At 45.4% G+C, this 20,818-nt stretch overlaps 1 protein-coding gene across 2 annotated transcripts in view; it reads right to left on the bottom strand.

Annotated features, from left to right (window-relative positions):
• Positions 1 to 20,818, bottom strand: part of LRP1 (LDL receptor related protein 1) — a 1,410,884-nt gene that overhangs the window by 650,023 nt on the left and 740,043 nt on the right. For both annotated transcript variants that reach the window (XM_069230782.1, XM_069230783.1), the window contains exon 44: positions 18,564 to 18,756. In XM_069230782.1, coding sequence (XP_069086883.1) covers positions 18,564 to 18,756 — 193 coding nt within the window. The remainder of the gene's footprint in view (positions 1 to 18,563; positions 18,757 to 20,818) is intronic.

Genomic DNA, 20,818 nt, shown 5'->3' with positions numbered 1-20,818 from the left:
TTTTTCCTCGTGGAATGTGCTCTTGGTGTAATAGGTAAATCTCTTTTTGCCTTAATACAGCAAGTTTTAATACATTTAACTATCCATCTGGCGATGCCTTGTTTGGATTTAGGATTACCTGCATGAGGTTTTTGGAAGGCTACAAACAATTATTTTGTTTTATGAAATTGTTATGTTCTGTCAGTGTAATACATTAGTGCTCAATGTCTAATGTATGCAATGCTCTTTCGGCTACTGAGTCTGGTTGCGGAAAGAAGACTGGGAGTTCCACAGTTTGGTTTAGGTGGAATGGTGATATGACTTTTGGTAAGAATTTCGGATTTGTACGGAGAACCACTTTATGTTTATGTATTTGTATGAAGGGTTCTTGAATAGTAAATGCGTGTATCTCACTTACTCTTCTAAGTGATGTGATAGCTATTAGAAAGGCTACTTTCCAAGTCAGATATTGCATTTCACAAGAATGCATGGGTTCGAATGGTGGGCCCATGTGTCGTGTTAATACAATATTAAGGATCCACAAAGGTACTGGTGGTGTCCTTGGGGGTATGATTCTTTTTAGTCCTTCCATAAAGGCTTTAATGACTGTGATTCTAAAAAGCGATGTTGTATGAGTAATCTGCAGATAGGCAGATATTGCAGTGAGATGTATTTTAATGGAAGAGAATGTTAGATTAGACTTTTGTAAGTATAAGTAACTTACAATGTCGTTTGTGGAGGCATGTAGTGGTTGGATCTGGTTAGTGGGGCAGTAGCAAACAAATCTTTTCCATTTGTTTGCGTAACAATGCCTTGTTCTTGATTTTCTTGCTTGTTTAATGACCTCCATACAGTCTTGTGTAAGATTTAAATGTCTGAATTCTAAGACTTCAGGAGCCAGATCGCTAGATTGAGCAATGCTGGATTCGGGTGTCTGATCTGTTGTTTGTGTTGTGTTAACAGATCTGGCATGTTTGGTAGTTTAATGTGGGGTACAACCGATAAGTCCAACAGTGTTGTGTACCACGGTTGGCGAGCCCAGGCTGGTGCAATGAGTATTAGTTTGAGTTTGTTTTGACTTATTTTTTTGACCAGATAAGGAATGAGTGGGAGAGGGGGAAAAGCGTAAGCAAATATCCCTGACCAACTGATCCATAGTGCATTACCCTTGGACTGAGGGTGTGGGTACCTGGACGTAAAGTTTTGGCATTTTGCGTTTTCTTTTGTTGCGAATAGGTCTATGTTTGGTGTTCCCCAGCGGAGGAAGTGATCCTGCAGGATCTGGGGATGAATTTCCCATTCGTGCGTTTGCTGGTGATATCGACTGAGATTGTCGGCTAACTGGTTCTGAATACCTGGTATGTATTGTGCTATCAGGTGAATGGGATTGTGAATTGCCCAATGCCAAATCTTTTGTGCTAAGAGACACAGTTGTGGCAAATGTGTCCCCCCTTGTTTGTTGAGATAATACATTGTTTGTTATGTTGTCGGTTTTCACAAGAATGTGTTTGTGGGCTACCAGTGGTTGAAATGCTTTTAATGCTAGAACCACTGCTAGCAGTTCCAAATGATTTATGTGTAGTTGTTTTTGTTGATTGTCCCATTGACCCTGTTTGCTGTGCTTGTTGCTATGTGCTCCCCACCCCATCATGGAAGCATCTGTTGTGATAACAGCTTGAGGCACTGGGTCTTGGAATGGCCGCCCTTTGTTTAAATTTATAGGGTTCCACCACTGAAGCGAGAAGTGTGTTTGGCGGTCTATCAACACTAGATCCTGAAGTTGACCCTGTGCTTGTGTCCATTGTTTTGCTAGGCACTGTTGTAAGGGCCGCATGTGTAATCTTCCATTTGGGACAATGGCTATGCATGAAGACATCATGCCTAGAAGTTTCATTACAAACCTTACTGGGTAGTGTTGGTTTGACTGTATGCTTGATGTTACATTTTGGAACGCTTGGACCCTTTGTGGGCTTGGAGTGTCAATTGCCTTTTGTGTGTTGAGTGTTGCTCCCAAATATTGTTGTATTTGGGATGGTTGCAGATGTGATTTCTGGTAATTTATAGAGAACTCTAGTTTGTGTAGAGTTTCTATGACGTATTGCGTGTGAAGAAGACACCGTTGTTGAGTGTTGGTTTTTATTAGCCAGTCGTCTAAATATGGGAATACGTGCATGTGCTGTCTCCTTATGTGAGCGGCTACTACTGCTAGGCATTTTGTGAATACCCTTGGGGCCATTGTTATCCCGAACGGTAGCACTTTGAATTGATAGTGCACGCCGTGTATTACAAACCTTATGTATTTCCTGGGAGAAGGATGGATGGGTATGTGGAAATACGCATCTTTGAGATCCAATGTTGACATGTAGTCCTTTTTTAGTAAGGGAACCACGTCTTGAAGTGTTACCATGTGGAAGTGGTCTGATTTGATGAAGAGATTCAGTGTTCTGAGATCTAAGATAGGTCTTAACGTTTTGTCCTTTTTTGGAATTAGGAAATATAGTGAGTAGACGCCTGTTCCTTTCTGATGGTTGGGTACTAGCTCTATTGCTTGTTTTTGTAATAGTGCTTGCACTTCTATTTGTAATAGGTGTAAGTGTTGTTTGTACAGATTGTGTGCCCTTGGTGGCACATCTGGCAGGAAATTTTGGAATTCTATGCAATAACCATGTTGGATAATTGATAGGACCCATGCGTCTGTGGTAATATGTGCCCAGTTTTGATAATATGCGGTTAGTATCCCCCCACAGGTGATAAGTGTTGGGGTTTTGTGACATTGAAGTCACTGTTTGGTCTAGCTTGTTTTGGCTGCCTGGAACTTTCCCCTTCCTCTCGGGAATTGTCCTCTATAGGAACCACAAAACCCTCCTCTTTGATATTGTGCCTGATAGGTGGGTCTGGTTTGAGAGGTGGAAGGCTCTGGTGTTTGCTGTCGAAAACCTCCTCTGAATTGTAGTTTCCTAAAGGTGCCTCTGACTTGTGGGGAGTAGAGCGCGCCCATGGCTTTGGCAGTGCCTGTGTCTGTCTTTTTTTAACTTTTCAATTGCTTTGTCCACTTCCGGCCCAAACAATTGTTCTTGGTTAAATGGCATGTTCAACACCACTTGTTGGATTTCTGGCTTGAATCCAGAGCTTCTTAACCATGCATGCCTGCGAATGGTTACCGCCGTGTTGATCCTTCATGCTGCTGTGTCTGCCGAGTCTAGTGCGGACCTTATTTGGTTGTTGGACATGGCCTGTCCTTCTTCCACAACTTGCTGGGCACGTTTCTGGTGTTCTTTGGGCAAGTGTTGTATAATGTGTTGCATCTCGTCCCAGTGTGCCCTGTTGTAGCAAGCAAGTAGGGCTTGCGAATTAGCGATCCGCCATTGATTGGCTGCTGGTGCTGCCACTTGTTTGCCCGCTGCGTCAAACTTTCTGCTCTCTTTGTCAGGAGGTGGAGCGTCTCCTGATGATTGGGAGTTTGCTCTCTTTCTTGCTGCTCCTACAACCACTGAGTCCGGTGTAAGTTGTTGTGTTATGAACACAGGATCCGTTGGGGGAGGCTTGTACTTCTTCTCCACCCTAGGTGTGATAGCCCTTCCTTTAACTGGCTCCTGGAATACTTGCTTTGCGTGTTTCAGCATACCCGGGAGCATTGGCAGGCTCTGATAGGAAGCATGGGTGGATGCCAAGGTGTTAAACAGGAAATCATCCTCTATTGGCTCTGAATGCATTGCTACGTTGTGGAACGTAGCTGCCCTGGATAGTACCTGCGTATATGCAGTACTGTCCTCTGGAGGTGACAGCTTTGTTGGATAACAATCCAGACTGTTATCCGATACTGGTGCATCATATAAGTCCCATGCATCAGCATCATCCTGTGTCATCCCTGTATGTGTGGGTGACTGCAACGGAGGTGTTCCCACTTGAGACAGTTGTGGTGAGTGTGGTGGGGACGGTTGAGGTGAAAACCTTGGTGGTGGGGATTTTTCTCTAGCCACCTTTGCCCTAGGCTGCATTTATGTCTCCTGAAATGCCAGTTTTCTTTTAGACTTGATTGGAGGGAGAGTTTGTATTTTTCCAGTTTCTTTTTGGATATGCAACCTCCTTTGTGTATGGTCTGGTTCATCCATACTTAGTTCCTGCTCAAACCTATGTCTTTCCTTCATTTGGCTGGAAAGTCCTTGCTCTTCTGTGTAAGAGCTTCTTTTCGGCTCCAAAGCCGCATTTTTCGGTACTGAGGTTTCAGATATTGTCTTTTTCGGTTCCGATGATATTTTTCTCACTTTGGGTGGGTCGAACTCTCGGTGTCGAGAGCGTTCGGTGCCGGAATCTCGACCGAAGTCGGAAGTCTTCGGCAAATCCCTGGCCTTTTTCGGTGACGATGTTTGGTCACCTTCTTTTCGATGGGTTAAGCCCTGTCCTGTTGGTGGTGGAATCCTCTTGGCCTTAAAGATCTTTGTGAGTCTTGGACGGGGCAGGTTTACTCACTGTTCGCTGCACCGTCGAGGTTCGGTCACTTTCGGATTCGTCTGAGTCCAATCCCTGGATGGAAATTCTTTCCTCCTCTCCGACGTCGAGTTGCTCTTTCGGTGTCGACGCCATTTGCAGTCTTCTTGCTCGTCGATCTCGTAGGGTCTTTTTAGATCGAAACGCTCGACAAGCCTCGCAAGTATCCTCCCTGTGTTCTGGTGATAAACACAGATTACAGACCAAGTGCTGGTCTGTATAGGGATACTTCGAATGACACTTCGGACAGAAGCGGAAGGGGGTCCGGTCCATTAGTCTTCGACGATGGATGTGGTCGGCCCGACCAGGCCCCGGTGAAGAACAGAAGCCCCGAAGGGCCGCCGGAGCGCTCTTGTTGTCAGTGCCGATACAAGAACACTAACCCGGTACCGAACAAGAACAATACCGTCTAATTTGCGATCATTTTGCTAACTTACTTGATTCGAAATACGGAGCGAAGAGGAACACGTCCGAACCAGATGGCGGAAAGAAAACAATCTAAGATGGAGTCAACGCCCATGCGCAATGGAGCCGAAATGGAGGAGTCCCTCTGTCTCGTGACTCGAAAAGACTTCTTCGAAGAAAAACAACTTGTAACACTCCGAGCCCAACATCAGGTGACAGGATAATGCACAGCATGTGAATCTGCAGCTACACATGCCACCGAACACACATATATATATATATATATATATATATATATATATATATATGGAAAATGTCACTTACCCAGTGTACATCTGTTCGTGGCATTAGTCGCTGCAGATTCACATGCTGTGCACATCCCGCCATCTGGTGTTGGGCTCGGAGTGTTACAAGTTGTTTTTCTTCGAAGAAGTCTTTTCGAGTCACGAGACCGAGGGACTCCTCCCATTTCGACTCCATTGTGCATGGGCGTCGATTCCATCTTAGATTGTTTTCCCCGCAGAGGGTGAGGTAGGAGTTGTGTATGCTAGTAATAGTGCCCATGCAATGGAGTGAATACGTATGTACATAATGAAGTTTAAAGTAATATATTTACAAATGTTCAAGATCAACTTCTAAACGGCTACAGGCTCCCGGGGAGGCGGGTGGGCGCATGTGAATCTGTAGCGACTAATGCCACGAACAGATGTACACTGGGTAAGTGACATTTTCCGTTCAATGGCATGTGTAGCTGCAGATACACATGCTGTGCACCGACTAGTAAGCAGTTATCTCCCCAAAAGCGGTGGTTCAGCCTGTAGGAGTTGAAGTTGTTCGAAACAATGTTCGTAGTACAGCTTGACCTACTGTGGCTTGTTGTGAAGTTAACACATCTACACAGTAGTGTTTGGTAAATGTATGAGGCGTAGACCATGTTGCTGCTTTACATATTTCTTTCATTGGAATATTTCCTAGAAAGGCCATGGTAGCACCTTTCTTTCTGGTTGAGTGTGCCTTTGGTGTAATAGGCAGCTCTCTATTTGCTTTAAGATAGCAGATTTGAATACACTTAACTATCCATCTAGCAATGCCTTGTTTTGAAATTGGATTTCCTGTATGAGGTTTTTGAAAGGCAATAAATAGTTGTTTTGTTTTTCAAATTAGTTTTGTTCTGTCAATGTAGTACATTAGCGCTCTTTTGATGTCTAATGTATGTAGTGCTCTTTCAGCTACAGAATCTGGCTGTGGGAAGAACACTGGTAATTCTACCGTTTGATTCAAGTGGAACTGTGAGATAACTTTCAGTAAAAAATTTGGATTTGTCCGTAGAACTACTTTATTCTTGTGTATTTGAATAAATGGTTCTTGTATGGTAAATGCTTGAATTTCACTCACCCTTCTTAGAGATGTGATGGCAATCAAAAATGCAACTTTCCACGTTAAGTATTGCATTTCACAAGAGTGCATGGGCTCAAAAGGCGGACCCATGAGTCGTGTTAAGACAATGTTGAGGTTCCATGAAGGAACTGGTGGTGTTCTTGGTGGTATAATTCTCTTTAGGCCTTCCATAAACGCTTTTATGACTGGTATCTTAAATAATGAAGTTGAGTGCGTAATTTGCAGGCAAGCTGAAATTGCAGTAAGATGTATCTTTATGGAAGAGAAAGCTAGTTTTGACTTTTGCACATGTAGTAAGTATCCTACTATATCTTTTGCAGATGCGTGTAAGGGTTGAATTTGATTATTATGGCAGTAATAAACAAATCTTTTCCACTTATTTGCATAGCAGTGTCTAGTGGTGGGCTTCCTAGCTTGTCTTATGACCTCCATACATTCTTGTGTGCGGTCTAAGTGTCCGAATTCTAGGATTTCAGGAGCCAAATTGCTAGATTCAGCGATGCTGGATTTGGATGTCTGATCTGTTGTTTGTGTTGTGTTAACAGATCTGGTCTGTTTGGTAGTTTGACATGAGGTATTACTGAAAGGTCTAGTAGTGTTGTGTACCAAGGTTGTCTTGCCCATGTTGGTGCTATTAGTATGAGTTTGAGTTTGTTTTGACTCAACTTGTTTACTAGATATGGAAGGAGTGGGAGAGGGGGAAAAGCGTACGCAAATATCCCTGACCAGTTCATCCATAGCGCATTGCCCTGAGACTGATGTTGTGGGTACCTGGATGCGAAGTTTTGGCATTTTGAGTTTTCCTTTGTTGCAGATAGATCTATTTGTGGTGTTCCCCAAATTTGGAAGTAAGTGTTCAGTATTTGGGGGTGAATCTCCCATTCGTGGATCTGTTGGTGATCCCGAGAGAGATTGTCTGCTAACTGATTCTGAATTCCTGGAATAAATTGTGCTATTAGGCGAATGTGGTTGTGAATCACCCAATGCCATATTTTCTGTGTCAGGAGACACAACTGTGTTGAGTGTGTCCCTCCCGGTTTATTTAGGTAATACATTGTTGTCATGTTGTCTGTTTTGACAAGAATGTATTTGTGGGTTATTATGGGTTGAAATGCTTTCAGCGCTAGAAAAAACGCTAACAGTTCTAAGTGATTTATGTGAAACTGTCTTTGTTGTATGTCCCATTGTCCTTGGATGCTGTGTTGATTGAGGTGTGCTCCCCACCCTGTCATGGAAGCATCTGTCGTTATCACGTATTGTGGCACTGGGTCTTGGAAAGGCCGCCCTTGGTTTAAATTTATACTGTTCCACCATTGAAGCGAGATGTATGTTTGGCGGTCTATCAACACCAGATCTAGAAGCTGACCCTGTGCTTGTGACCATTGTGATGCTAGGCACTGTTCTAAGGGCTGCATGTGCAACCTTGCATTTGGGACAATGGCTATGCATGAAGACATCATGCCTAGTAGTTTCATTACCATTTGACTTGTATCCTTTGTTTTGGATACATGGCCTGTATTACATTGTGAAATGTTTGAACTCTTTGTGGACTTGGAGTGGCAATCCCTTTTGCTGTGTTGATTGTCGCTCCTATGTATTGCTGTGTTTGACACGGCAGAAGGTGTGACTTTGCGTAGTTGATTGAGAAACCTAGTTTGTGTAGGATTTCTATGACATATTTTGTGTGTTGTGAACACCGTTTTAGCGTGTTGGTTTTGATTAACCAATCGTCCAGGTACGGGAACACATGTATTTGCTGCCTTCTGATATGTGCAGCTACTACTGCCAGGCATTTTGTAAAAACTCTTGGCGCAGTTGTTATTCCGAATGGCAACACTTTGAATTGGTAATGTATCCCTTGGAATACAAACCTTAGGTACTTTCTGTGTGAAGGATGTATTGGTATATGGAAATATGCATCCTTTAGGTCTAGTGTTGTCATGTAGTCTTGTTGTTTGAGCAGTGGGATTACGTCTTGTAAAGTAACCATGTGAAAGTGGTCTGATTTGATGTAGGTATTTAATGTTCTGAGATCAAGTATAGGCCTCAGACTCTTGTCTTTTTTGGGTATCAGAAAGTACAGTGAGTAAACTCCTGTGTTTAATTGTTGTCTTGGTACTAATTCTATTGCTTCTTTTTGTAGCAATGCCTAAACTTCTAGTCCTAGAAGATCTATATGTTGTTTTGACATACTGTGTGTTTTCGGTGGGACGTTTGGAGGGAGTTTGAGAAATTCTATGCAATAACCATGCTGGATAATTGCTAAGACCCAAGTGTCTGTTGTTATTTCTTCCCAATGTGTGTAAAACTTGGTTAGTCTCCCCCCCACAGGTGTTATGTGTTGGGGATTTGTGACCTTGAAGTCACTGTTTGTTTGGAGGAGTTTTGGGACTTTGGAACTTTCCTCTATTTCTTTGAAACTGTCCTCCTCTATATTGTCCCCGAAAACCTCCCCGCTGATACTGGCTCTGGTAAGTGGGCTTTGTTTGTGAGGTTGTGGCTTCTGTGGTCTGCCCTCGAAACCCCCCTCGAAATTGTGTCTTTCGAAATGTGCCTCTGCTCTGCGGGGAATAGAGTGCGCCCATGGCTCTGGCCGTGTCAGTGTCATTCTTAAGTTTTCTATTGCAGTGTCCACCTCCGGCCCAAACAACTGCTGTCCGTTGAATGGCATATTCAGCACAGCTTGCTGTATCTCTGGTTTAAATCCTGATGTACGCAGCCATGCATGTCTCCTTATTGTTACTGCTGTGTTGACAGTTCTAGCAGCTGTGTCTGCAGCATCCATTGCGGACCGTATCTGATTATTGGAGATACTCTGTCCCTCTTCTACCACTTGCTGCGCTCTTTTTTGGAACTCTTTTGGTAAATGTTCAATAAAGTGTTGCATCTCATCCCAATGGGCCCTATCATATCTGGCTAACAAAGCTTGGGAATTTGCAATACGCCACTGGTTTGCTGCCTGTGCCGCCACCCTTTTGCCTGCAGCATCGAATTTTCTACTTTCTTTATCTGGAGGTGGTGCATCTCCTGAAGTATGAGAGTTGGCTCTTTTGCGCGCTGCTCCCACTACAACAGAGTCTGGTGTTAGCTGTTGTGTGATGTACACTGGGTCTGTTGGTGGCGGTTTATATTTTTTATCTACTCTTGGAGTAATGGCTCTCCCTTTGACAGGCTCCTGAAACACTTGTTTGGAGTGTTTTAGCATTCCGGGTAACATCGGAAGGCTTTGATATTGACTGTGTGTAGACGACAGTGTATTAAAAAGAAAGTCGTCTTCAATGGGTTCTGAATGAAGGCTGACATTGTGAAATGCCGCTGCTCTCGATACCACTTGAGTGTAGCCTGTACTATCCTCTGGTGGCGATGGTCTCGCTGGATAGCATTCAGGACTATTATCTGACACTGGTGCGTCATAAAGGTCCCATGCGTCAGGGTCATTTTGACTCATTCCCGTATGAGTTGGGGATTGCATCATTGGTGGAGTGGCTACCGGTGATGGTTGCGGAGGAGTGATGTGGGGATGGTGGTGGTGTTACTTGTTTAGCCACCTTTGCATGTGGCTGTTTGTCCTTGTCTTGGAAGGCAAGTTTACGTTTCATTTTGATTGGAGGAAGAGTGCTGATTTTCCCCGTATCTTTTTGAATAAAGAGCCGCCTTTGTGTGTGATCTGGCTCTATTGTCTCTAATTCTTGTTCAAATCTGTGTGTCTTCATTTGTGAGGACAGTCCTTGTTCCCCTGAATAGGAACTTATTTTTGGTTCCGAGGCCGGATGTTTCGGTACCGAAACCTTTTCGGCTGCTTTTTTTGGCTCGGACGAAACCTTCTTTACTTTCGGCGTTGTGCCCTCTCGGTGCCGACCCATTTCGGTGCCGCTGTCTCGATGCCGAATCTTCTCGGAGCCACTCTCTCGGGCCCGAGTTTGCTGTGTGCCGGTATCTCGACCGGAGTCGGATGACTTCGACACCAGCTCGCCCTTTTTCGGTGCCGATGGACGGTCACCTATTTTTCAGGTTAAGCCATGGCCTGTTGGCGGTGGCGTCCCCTGGGCTTTAGCGGTCTTCTCATGAGTTCTTTGTTTCGACGTCTTACTCACGGTTTTCGGAGTTTCTTCGGGATCGATCTCCTCCGAGTCCGAATCCTGGATGGAGAATGTTTCTTCCTCCTCCTCGAAACGCCCTTGTCCTGTCGGCGCCGACGCCATTTGCAGTCTTCTTGCTCTTCGGTCCCTGAGTGTCTTCCTATACCGAAACGCTCGACAAGCCTCACAAGTATCCTCCTTGTGTTCTGGTGACAAACACAAGTTACAGACCAGGTGTTGATCTGTATATGGATACTTGTTATGGCATTTTGGACAGAAGCGGAATGGGGTCCATTCCATCAGCCTTGAAGAGACACGTGGCCGGGCCGACCAGGCCCCGACGGGGATCGAAAAAAAACCCGAAGGGCCACCGGAGCTCTTCTTAATTCGGTGTCGATCTGCTGTAACTAACCCGATACCGAACGCAAACAATACCGACGATTGTTCCGAGATTCTGACTAACTTTCCGACCCGAAACACGGAGCGAAAAGGAACACGTCCGAACCCGATGGCGGAAAAAAAACAAATCTAAGATGGAGTCGACGCCCATGCGCAATGGAGTCGAAATGGGAGGAGTCCCTCGGTCTCGTGACTCGAAAAGACTTCTTCGAAGAAAAACAACTTGTAACACTCCGAGCCCAACACCAGATGGCGGGATGTGCACAGCATGTGTATCTGCAGCTACACATGCCATCGAACATAGATATATATATATATATATATATATATATATAGTGTGTATTTAGTTACCTCCTATTGGAGGGTTGCCTCTAGTATTTTCTGATACTGGGTCCAAAAAATAAAGTATCTTTATTTTTGTACAACCAAATGTTTTCTTTCTTGTAAGTACTGTGTGATTGTAGTGGTATTGCATGAGCTTTGCATGTATCCTAGATAAGCCTTGGCTGCTCATCCACAGCTACCTCTAGAGAGCCTGGCTTCTAGACACTGCCTACACTTCACCGAGAGGGGATACCTGGACCTGGTATAAGTTGTAATTACCATAGGTAACCACCATACACCAGGCCAGCTTCCTATACTGTGGTATTGCCAGTGCTTTACATTCCTCCTGGATAAGCTTTAGCTGCTCGCTTCAGCTACCACTAGAGAGCTTCTGCTAGCCAGACACCTATTCACTATCACTAAGGGTTCCCTGGACTCAGTATAGGTGTACACCATAAACTGAGCCAGCCTCCTACAGTGACCTGCTGATTAGCCTTCCTGAGGCAGCAAGCATCAAAGGGCTGCCACCTTTGAAATTCAAATCTGGCTCCCCACACAGGAGAGGAAGGCAGCACCTGCCCATCTAGAGCCCACTTTGCACCTGGACAGGCAGGAAAATTAGCTAATCAGGTAGGCATGCCACCTCCAGGCTAGTACCACCCCCAAGGTGGGCAAAGCCAAAGTGAAGATGAGTTTTCAGAGGTAGCAATCAGGGTTATGCCCACCTCCCACAGCAAGTGGTCATACAGGGGGCAAAGTGACCCCAAGGGTCAGTAGCCCATTGGCCATTACCACATACACCCCCGAATTCAGTATTTAGGGGCACACCAGTCACCAAAGAAGCGGATCCCGAAACCTAAGAAGACCAAGGACCCTCAAGAGCCGCGAAAGCAGAAGAGGAAAAAGAAGCAGCTGACCTGGTACCAACACCGCTGGCCTTTCTGCATTCCTCATCGAAATCTACATCAAAATCAACTTGTCCTGGAGCTGTGACTCCAGAAACGTGGGAGAACTGCATGCCTTCGAAAAAGACTCAAGATCTCCTGTGCACATTAGACCTGTTCTCCAGCAAACTCCAATGAAGGGAGTCTGAAGCCTTCGAAACTGCCAAAATCCAACACCTGAAGTCACCACTGTACCCGTCGCCTCCGACCCGAGTTCAAGTGGACCACTGGACCCTCCTGGACTCCCCGATTACACCTGCAGCCTCTGTACGAAGCCCCCCTCTACTGAGATCACACCAGTAATAAAAACCCAACACCTGAAGACCTCTCTGCACCCGTCGCTCCTGGGCCATGGAGAAGACCAAAGGTGCCTGTGCCCAAGCATCGTGAGGCCTGTGCACCGCTGTTGGTTCAGCCTGACTGGCTCCTGGCCAGAGCCTAAAGCCTTTTTTCGTAGTGACCGATCTCCATTTAAACACATTGGGCACCCGACACTGTTTAGCACCCTGCACCCAGCCGCTGGTGGTGTACTGCGGGTGCTGCCTTGGATCTTGCTCACTACTCACCTTAATTCTGGAGATTGGTCTTGTAAGTTGCTGTACTCTACCTGTTAGCAGAACGTGGTTTTCCTCCCATAGGATAACACTGCAAACCTCAGAAATGGCACTATGTCCACTTATTAAAGTGAAAATAATTTTTTATTTAAAAACTTACTTACCTGAACAATTTTACTCCGGTGCCTAAACATACATAGATAGTTCCTTTTTTCTTAAACTGGTGTGGATCTCCATTTTGAGCCGTGTCTCATTTATTGACTATTGTGTACATTTGTGGAAGTCTTACACTCCTCTGTGTTAAGACTAAGGCTCCTCGACGAGCCTACCTCGAAAATGGAGCACTTCGGTATTTCATAACAAACCCTGCCCATTCATTGGGAAATCCCTGGGCTCTTTATACAGTATTAACATACAACATAAAGGGCCAGCTTCCTGTACGCATTAACATACTGTAGGAAAGTGCCACTGTTGGTATGGTTACCCCCCCACTTTTTGCCTAGAGCTGATGTCCACTTTGATTGAAAGTGTGCTGGGACCCTGCTAACCAGGCCCCAGCACCAGTCTTCTTTCCCTAAAACTGTACCTTTGTTTCCACAATTGGCACAGCCCTGGCACACAGCTAAGTCCCTTATAAAAGATACCCCTGGTACCAAGAGCCCTGTGGCCAGGGAAGGTCTCTAAGGGCTGCAGCATGTATTATGTCACCCTGGGGACCCCACACTCATCACATGCACACTGCCTGGCAGCTTGTGTGCTGGTGGGACGAAAATAACTAAGTCGACATGGCATCCCTCTGAGGGTGCCATGCCCACAAACCACTGCCTGTGGCATGGGTAAGTCACCCCTCTAGCAGGTCTTACATCCCTAAGGCAGGGTGCGCTATACCACAGGTGAGGGTATAGCTGAAGGAGCAATATGCCCATACAGCGTCTAAGTCCATTCTTAGACACTAAGTGCAGTGTAGCCATATTGAGTATATGATCTAGGAGTTTGTCATTACAAACTCCACAGCTCCATAATGGATTCACGGAATACTGGGAAGGCTGGTATCAAACTTCTCAGCACAATAAACCCACAATTATTCCAGTGTGTGATTTATTGAAAAATGCACACAGAGGGCATCTTAGAGATGCCCCCTGTATGTTAGCCAAACTGCTAGTGTAGGACTGACCGGTCTGTGCCAGCCTGCCACTTTTAGACAAGTTTCTGACCACATGGGGTGAGTGCCTTTGTGCACTCTGTGGCCAGAAACAAAGCTTGTCCTGGGTGGAGGTGCTTCACACCTCCCCCCTGCAGGAACTGTAACACATGGCTGTGAGCCTCAAAGGCTCAAGCCTTGAGTTACAGTGCCTCAAGGCACTCCAGCTAGTGGAGATGCCTGCCCCCCAGACAAAGACCCACTTCTGGTGGCAAGTCCGGCGGGAAAATTAAGGAAAACAGCGAGAAGTGACCACCCCAGCCAGGACCACCCCTAAGGTGTCCAGAGCTGAGGTGACCCCCCCTCCCTGCAGAATCCTCCTTTTTGATTTGGAGGACAGAGACCAATAGGGATAGGAATGTGCCCACCTTCCCCAAAGGGAGTGGGCACAAGGAGAGTGTAGCCACCCTCAGGGACAGTAGCCATTGGCTACTACCCTCTAACCCCTAACACACCCCTAAATCCAGGATTTAAGGGCCTCCCTGAATCCAGCTCACCAGATTCCTGGCGACCTACAAGAAGGACTGCTAAGCTGAAACCCCCAGCAGAGAAGAAGGAAGACAACTGCATTGGCCCCAGCACCAAAAGGCTGTCCCCTGCTTTAAAGAAGCTGCAAACTACCAGTGACGCGTCCATCGGGAACAGCGAGCTCTGTCCAACTCCAGAGGACTGCCCTGCACCCAAAAGGACCAAGAACTCCAGAGGACAGCGGCTCTGTCTAAAGAACAAACAACCAAGGACTCCCACCTTACTCAGGATGTGCGAGTCTTGACCCCTGTGCACCAGACACCCACGGCCCGTGTCCAGGTAGTCCACCCAGCAAGAGAAGGTCCCCAGGCGATTGCGAGCAAGTGCCCACCCTGGATTAACCTCTCCACTTCTCCACGACGACACCTGCAGAGGGAATCCAGAGGATCCCCCCTTGACCGCAAAGCTCTGGACGAAGATATCCGAAGCCTAAGAACACAGTGCACCCGCAGCCTCCAGGCCTTGGAGAAACCTAATCCTGGTGCCTCAACGTTCAGCATGCGGCCCTCCTCCCTGTTCGATCGGTGGTGTGCCAGAGACTCCCCCCCTGGGCCTCACCTGCAGCCTCTGAGTGCCCCCTGGTGTCTCATCATAGACCAGCATTGGAAATCAGACGTCCTGTTTGCACCCTGCACCCGGTGTGTGTTTGGTGCCTACTTGTGGCTCCTCGAGTGCTCTTCTAATCCCCTCTGGTCTACCCTCCGAGCGGCAGGTACTTACCTGTAGGCAGGCCTGACTCCAAGTATCCCCCTGACTCCATAGAAGTCCACGTTAAATTTGCTCAACTTTGACCTCTGCAACAGGCCGGTCTCGTGTTGCTGGTGGTGGGTGTTTGGGGTTAACTTGAACCACAACAGGGGGAATTCCTAAAACCCAGAGACTGAAACTGTAAGTGTTGTACTTGCCTCTAAACCAACCTAACATTTCTTCCCCCAGGAACTGTTTCTGAAAATTATACTGTGCCCATTTTTAAAACAGATTATTGCCAATAATTCAAAAACTATATTACTTATTTCAAACAAAGTACTGTTGATACTTGTGTGAAATACGAAACTTATAAGGTACTTACCTGCATCTTGAATCTTGTGGTTCTAAAAATAAATTAAGCAAATATATTTTTGCTATATAAAAACTATCGCTCTGGAGTTAAGTAATTGATTGTGTAAACAAATGCTTTGCACTACCCTCTGATAAGCCTAACTGCTCGACCACACTACCACAAAAGAGAGCATTAGTTTACTTTAGCCTCTGGGGAACCTCTGGACTCTGTGCACACTATATCTCACTTTGATATAGTATATATAGAGCCAGCTTCCTACACACACAATGCGTATGTACAAAAGTACTGTGAATACCTTCTAAACAATGTCATTCAGTGGCATTGCAGCTTTGATTTGCAGCACACTTACAACGCATGTACTTTGCCTCCGCAGCCTTAAAAGTCGAGTGACCGCCTTGTAATATTTGGTAAGGCTTATTTTTGTTACGGCCTCGAGATGCATGACTGGGTAGCATTACCTAGGCCTGCATTTTCATAAAGAAAGAAATCAAACAAGGACGGCTGTATGGCAGAAGAAGAGCTTTTCCTCATTCAGCGTCTCCTGCTTGCTAGCCTTGGTTGGTTCAGCCTTTCGGATAATTGCGTTTTCGTTCAAGGTAGATAATGACAGGGCTTTGGGATTCACCCGTTTATTACTCAAACAAATCCTGCCATTATCCAAGAACTGAGATGTAATCCAAGAGTAGAATTACAGGCCATCCAAGAGAAGGTTGTCCCTGGCACTCCATGGCTCTAAGCAGGGTTGCCGCACAGTAGATGTTGGTAGGAACCCATGATTAATTAGACTCGTTTTCACACAGGCTAATTACGTGCGTGGCCTGGAGGAGTTGTGTCGCTCGCCCTGCACTATTTCTGATTTTCCCATTCTATTTCCTACAAGGAGCCGGAGTATCAAGTGAGCCCACTGAAGAGGCTCAATGTTTTTTTTGGCTTTTGTTGTCAAACAATCAATGAGCACCCCTTTCTGGAGGGTGCTAAAAGCCATTTAATGCAGCGGAAGCAGTCAACGACAAAATGACATAGAATCTTCCAGAGGGCTTGAATAAACATGGAGCTCATTTCTAAAAAAACGCATGGCTGTCCAGAAAACACATCAGGGCAAGGTGGCACAACATTCAGAAGACATGTGCAGAACTTCCGCCACAACATGTCACTGGCACACAGCATTTCTTCTAGTGTCATAATCCCAGGGCATCATGCTGTATTAGAGTACAGAGCTGCATTTGATCCCATCAAATGTTGTGTGGGATGGAACAATGAGCAAAAATGGTGGACTCCGGTGTAGGCCTGAGGTATTTACCAGTGGGTAAAATTAATTCAAGAATTTCGCCATCATTTGTGTCTTTCTCGGTAAGACGCATGAAATCTGGAAAGTATGACCAAAGCTGGTTCATGTGCATTCTGTGCTACAGATTGGAAGCTGGGCAGCGCTGAAATAGGAATAACAAACACTCCTGTAACCCACTAATGTGGGGTCAATGAGTGGGAAAAGAAATTGGATTGTGCTACAAGGGTTTGGCTTTAAAAGCAGAATTTGACAGTCAATTTATGCATTTATTGAAAAGAAATCTGAGGCAAAAAAAATATCAACAAGGACAAATGTGACAGCAAACCTGTTGTAGCTTTCCTAATTTGTCACAGAGACTGCATTTTAAAATATCTTACAGAATTAAGACACCAGTTGCAGAGATCTTAGTGTGCCCAGCAATTCTGAAGAGATTATAACAGCATAAAAAAGGGTTAGTGTGTCTGTTGCACAGCAACATGCAGATCACACATTTGTATTTTATATTGATAGGTAAGTGGACTACTGTTTTTGACACCAATATCATTTTGTTAGTACTAGTTCACATGCTGGAATCCTACTACTATGGCACAGTGATCTATTTACCGACTTAAAGAAGCTACATGCAAACTGAAAGCCATGGGTTTAGAGCCTTATTGATTTTTCCTTTATCTGTTATTGTAAAATTGTAAAGAAGGGCTCATCTGGGAATAAATAAAGTGTTGTTCGTACAGACAACCCCAATAACTGTGTTACGTTTTATATCTTGACGTTGTGTTTCCTCGATAGTTCTCTCTTAACATAGTGTCTACAAGTATTGGGCGAAATGAGATTCTTACACCTAACAATCTTCACTCTTAAGTGACATTCCGTGGACATTGATTTACACACTCGTATAAAGTGTCTTTGTGTGTGACGTAAAGAGCTCTGACTCCGTACACTGGGGGCATCACTATAAAAGAGCTAACAGAAAAATAAATGCTGTAGGTGCTATTTAAAATATTATTAGTGTCATTATTCTTACACATCGATAATTCTCATTCATACAGTGCATGCACATCACTTCCATGTGGAGCGGGGGTTTGAACAAAGTAAAAAACCTATGTAACATATAGGTAGCAGTGGTACGAGTATCACACCTCCGATCAGCAGAAAAATATTAGTGGGTAAGTAAAACAGAGCAAATATTGACCATGTGGTGCTTGTCATTATTAAATGTCCTACTACCCAAGGCATAAACACCAGCGGCCCCCAGGGGATCCACTGAAACTCGTGGTTCAAAAAATACCAGAAGCAATCAACCAATGTCCAGCTTGAATGTCAAATCCAAATAGTAAGGATGAGTAGAAAGCACTTAAGATCCAATTCATTAATTGACACGTGGAAGGATCAAGTCTTCAAAATACAAGCATTCTTTCATCTGCAGTCAAAAACCTGCCTCCATGTCCTAGTTTCTCTAAAGCACTTGAGAAGTGATTAACTATGTGCCTCTGTTCTCGTGTTAGGCTCCAAATGGCTTCCACCCAAAATGAATTTTGGACAAAAGGGTTGAGGCAGTTTAAATCGGGCCTTTGGTTTTGTCTGTCTGGAAGTAGAAATAAGAAAGCCCCCTTGCTGCCTTCAGGATATTACACCTAACGGAATGCAGATAATGTGCAGGTGCTGCAGAATTGTGTTCCGGGCCAGAAAATGACGCCAGGATATATTGAGCATATTTCCCTCTGTCGGACGAATCCCAGATCTGGGCCATGGATACCATGGAATGCGTGAATTTGCATTGTTTAAATCTATTGCTGTTGAAAAGTTGCAGAAGCAGAGGAATCACACTATGAAGTATTACCAAATAAAGCAAACTTCTATACCACAGGATATTCAGCCAAAGACCCCGGCTGGAGAAAAATAAAGGAGTCAAGACTTACAGCTGTTGGTGTCATTGGCCACTGCAATGATTCCCATCGGTTGCTGAGGGATATCCACTCGAAGGTGTTTCATGTCGATATTTAAGTATTTGTTGGCTCTGTGGACTGCCCGGCGCACCCAGTCTGTCCAGAAAATGTAGTTTCCATACACAGCAAGGCCAAAGGGATGCACTGGCTCTGACTTCAGAACAACCTGCAAATGTAGAAAGGGGCAGTAGTTTCAATAACCACAGGCTGAAATTCGACAAAACCAAATAACGCGCTGTAACGGCGGTGGGAGGAAATGGGGTGTATTTTATGGTATGGCTGTGCGACCTCACCATGTAAATACACTAACAAACGCCTTCAGGGCCCTTGGGTTTCATTTGTTAAACCTTCCGCTCAGCCCTAGGTACCTGTGCCTTTGAGCAGCAAGGCTTACACAAAGGAATAAGTGTGAAGCATTTAAACAGCACCAAAACAACTGAAAAAGAAATCCAGAAGACGGCAAATAAGTCTGACAACATTTTTTTTTTTAAAAGACTGTATTTTATGTATTATGAAATAAAACTACTTGGGGCAACCAACACTAGAATGCAGCCAGTCAGGGGGATCAGCAAAGTCCTTAGAAATCACTACCTCCTCCAAAGAAGCAGTCTTTCAAGAGCTCCAGTCACTTTATTCTCGTTCACTGGATTTCTATGGAAGTGATCCTGATGCTGAAGATTCAGGATGAATGAAGAAGCTCAAGGGTGAAGTGCGTAAGACACAGTCATTAGAGGTCTTCTTGCAGGGACTACTCAGTCCACAAAGGTGATGATGGGGTCCTGGACACAGGGTTCGATGTCCCATGCAGTCCTCTCCAGTCTGACTGTGGTCCAGTTGCCACTGGACTATCAGTCATCCATTGTTGCGGTAACAGCCGAATCGTCCTTCAAGCTGTAGCTTGCCTTCTGGCCAACCAAGCTGCACTCTGATGAATCTCCCGGAAATCTGGGCTGATACTCACCCTTAGCAGGTTTTTTCAGCTGTTATATCCCTGTGCTGCCAAGAGAAGGCCACTCAGGTGACCCTCGAGTCTCTATGCTTTGGCTGGGCTCTGGAGAAGACTTCTCCTTGAGCAGGACCCAGCAGACATAGTGCCTCTTCTTTGCTTGCCACCAGGTGCAGCAGGTGGAGTCCACGTCGGTGCAGCCTCTCTTTTCTGGGAATCTGGTGCAGCAGAGCAGTCCTTCTTCCAGTCCAGCCAAGATCAGAGTACTGGGTGCCAGGGTAGCCCTATTTAGGTACAGAAAATGCCCTCAGGATAGGACGTGGTTGGTAGTCAATGGGCTACCAGGTTCCCTTCCTCCTAATGACCACTTCCTGTGAAGTATAGCATCTGGCTATACGGGATGCACCATTGTGCCCACTCCAAAGACTCCAGAACCCCTCTCTCGGTTACCAGAACTCCCCAGTCCAACCCCCTGAGGTGTGGCTACCAAGGGGGCTACATGCCCTTGGAAAACCGGTTTGGCAACTGACTTCCCCTTCCCTGTCCCTAGTGCTAGTCTGTCTACCTAAACAATAGAGCAGCCCCTCTCACAGGTGTTCCCCATTTGCCCTTCAAAGGTGGCTTAAACTTTGAAGCTCGCCTTTTGGGCTAAAACCCATGTGGCCTTCTGCCTGAGGAAGGTAACACCTACTCCAGTGGCAGGCTTCTATTGTTATCTTTCCTGGGAATCGTTTGCACTTCTTCCCAGGATGGCAGAAAGTAGTCTGCAAAACAGACTCTGAGTAAAAGAGTAAACAGGCACTGGAAATCTTAGGCAACTAAAGTGGAAACTTTTAAATTTGCACCTTGCCCACCAGTGACATTCAATTTGATTTAGCAATTAAATCAGATTTAATGTGCTCATTCTTTTGATATCTTACTGTACCAACTTTAGCAGTCTCATCCAGAAGCTGGCGGGAGGAGGTGTCAGCCCTTAACTCTGAACCTGCCAATGGGGCTATGAGCCCTTCCACAACAAGGATGACAATTTAGGGTTTTGATTGCTGAAACACGTAAAATCACAGGTTTAACTTTTTAACATGCAGCCCCCTGCCCTAGGGCTCATTAGGCCTACATTTGTGGTGACCTATATAAACTAAAAGGGAGGTTTGGACTTTGCTATTACCTTAAACAGCAAAGTTGAGTTAGCAGTTTAAAACTGCCCTTTCAATCTGCAGTGGCAGACTACGAGCCATGCTTTATCTTGGCGGCACAGCAAGTGCTGTAGTCACTGGGGGTGGGT

Source organism: Pleurodeles waltl, chromosome 4_2 (genome assembly GCF_031143425.1).
Source record: "Pleurodeles waltl isolate 20211129_DDA chromosome 4_2, aPleWal1.hap1.20221129, whole genome shotgun sequence".
NCBI classification, from domain to species: domain Eukaryota; kingdom Metazoa; phylum Chordata; class Amphibia; order Caudata; family Salamandridae; genus Pleurodeles; species Pleurodeles waltl.
This window is presented reverse-complemented; position numbering and strand designations above follow the sequence as displayed.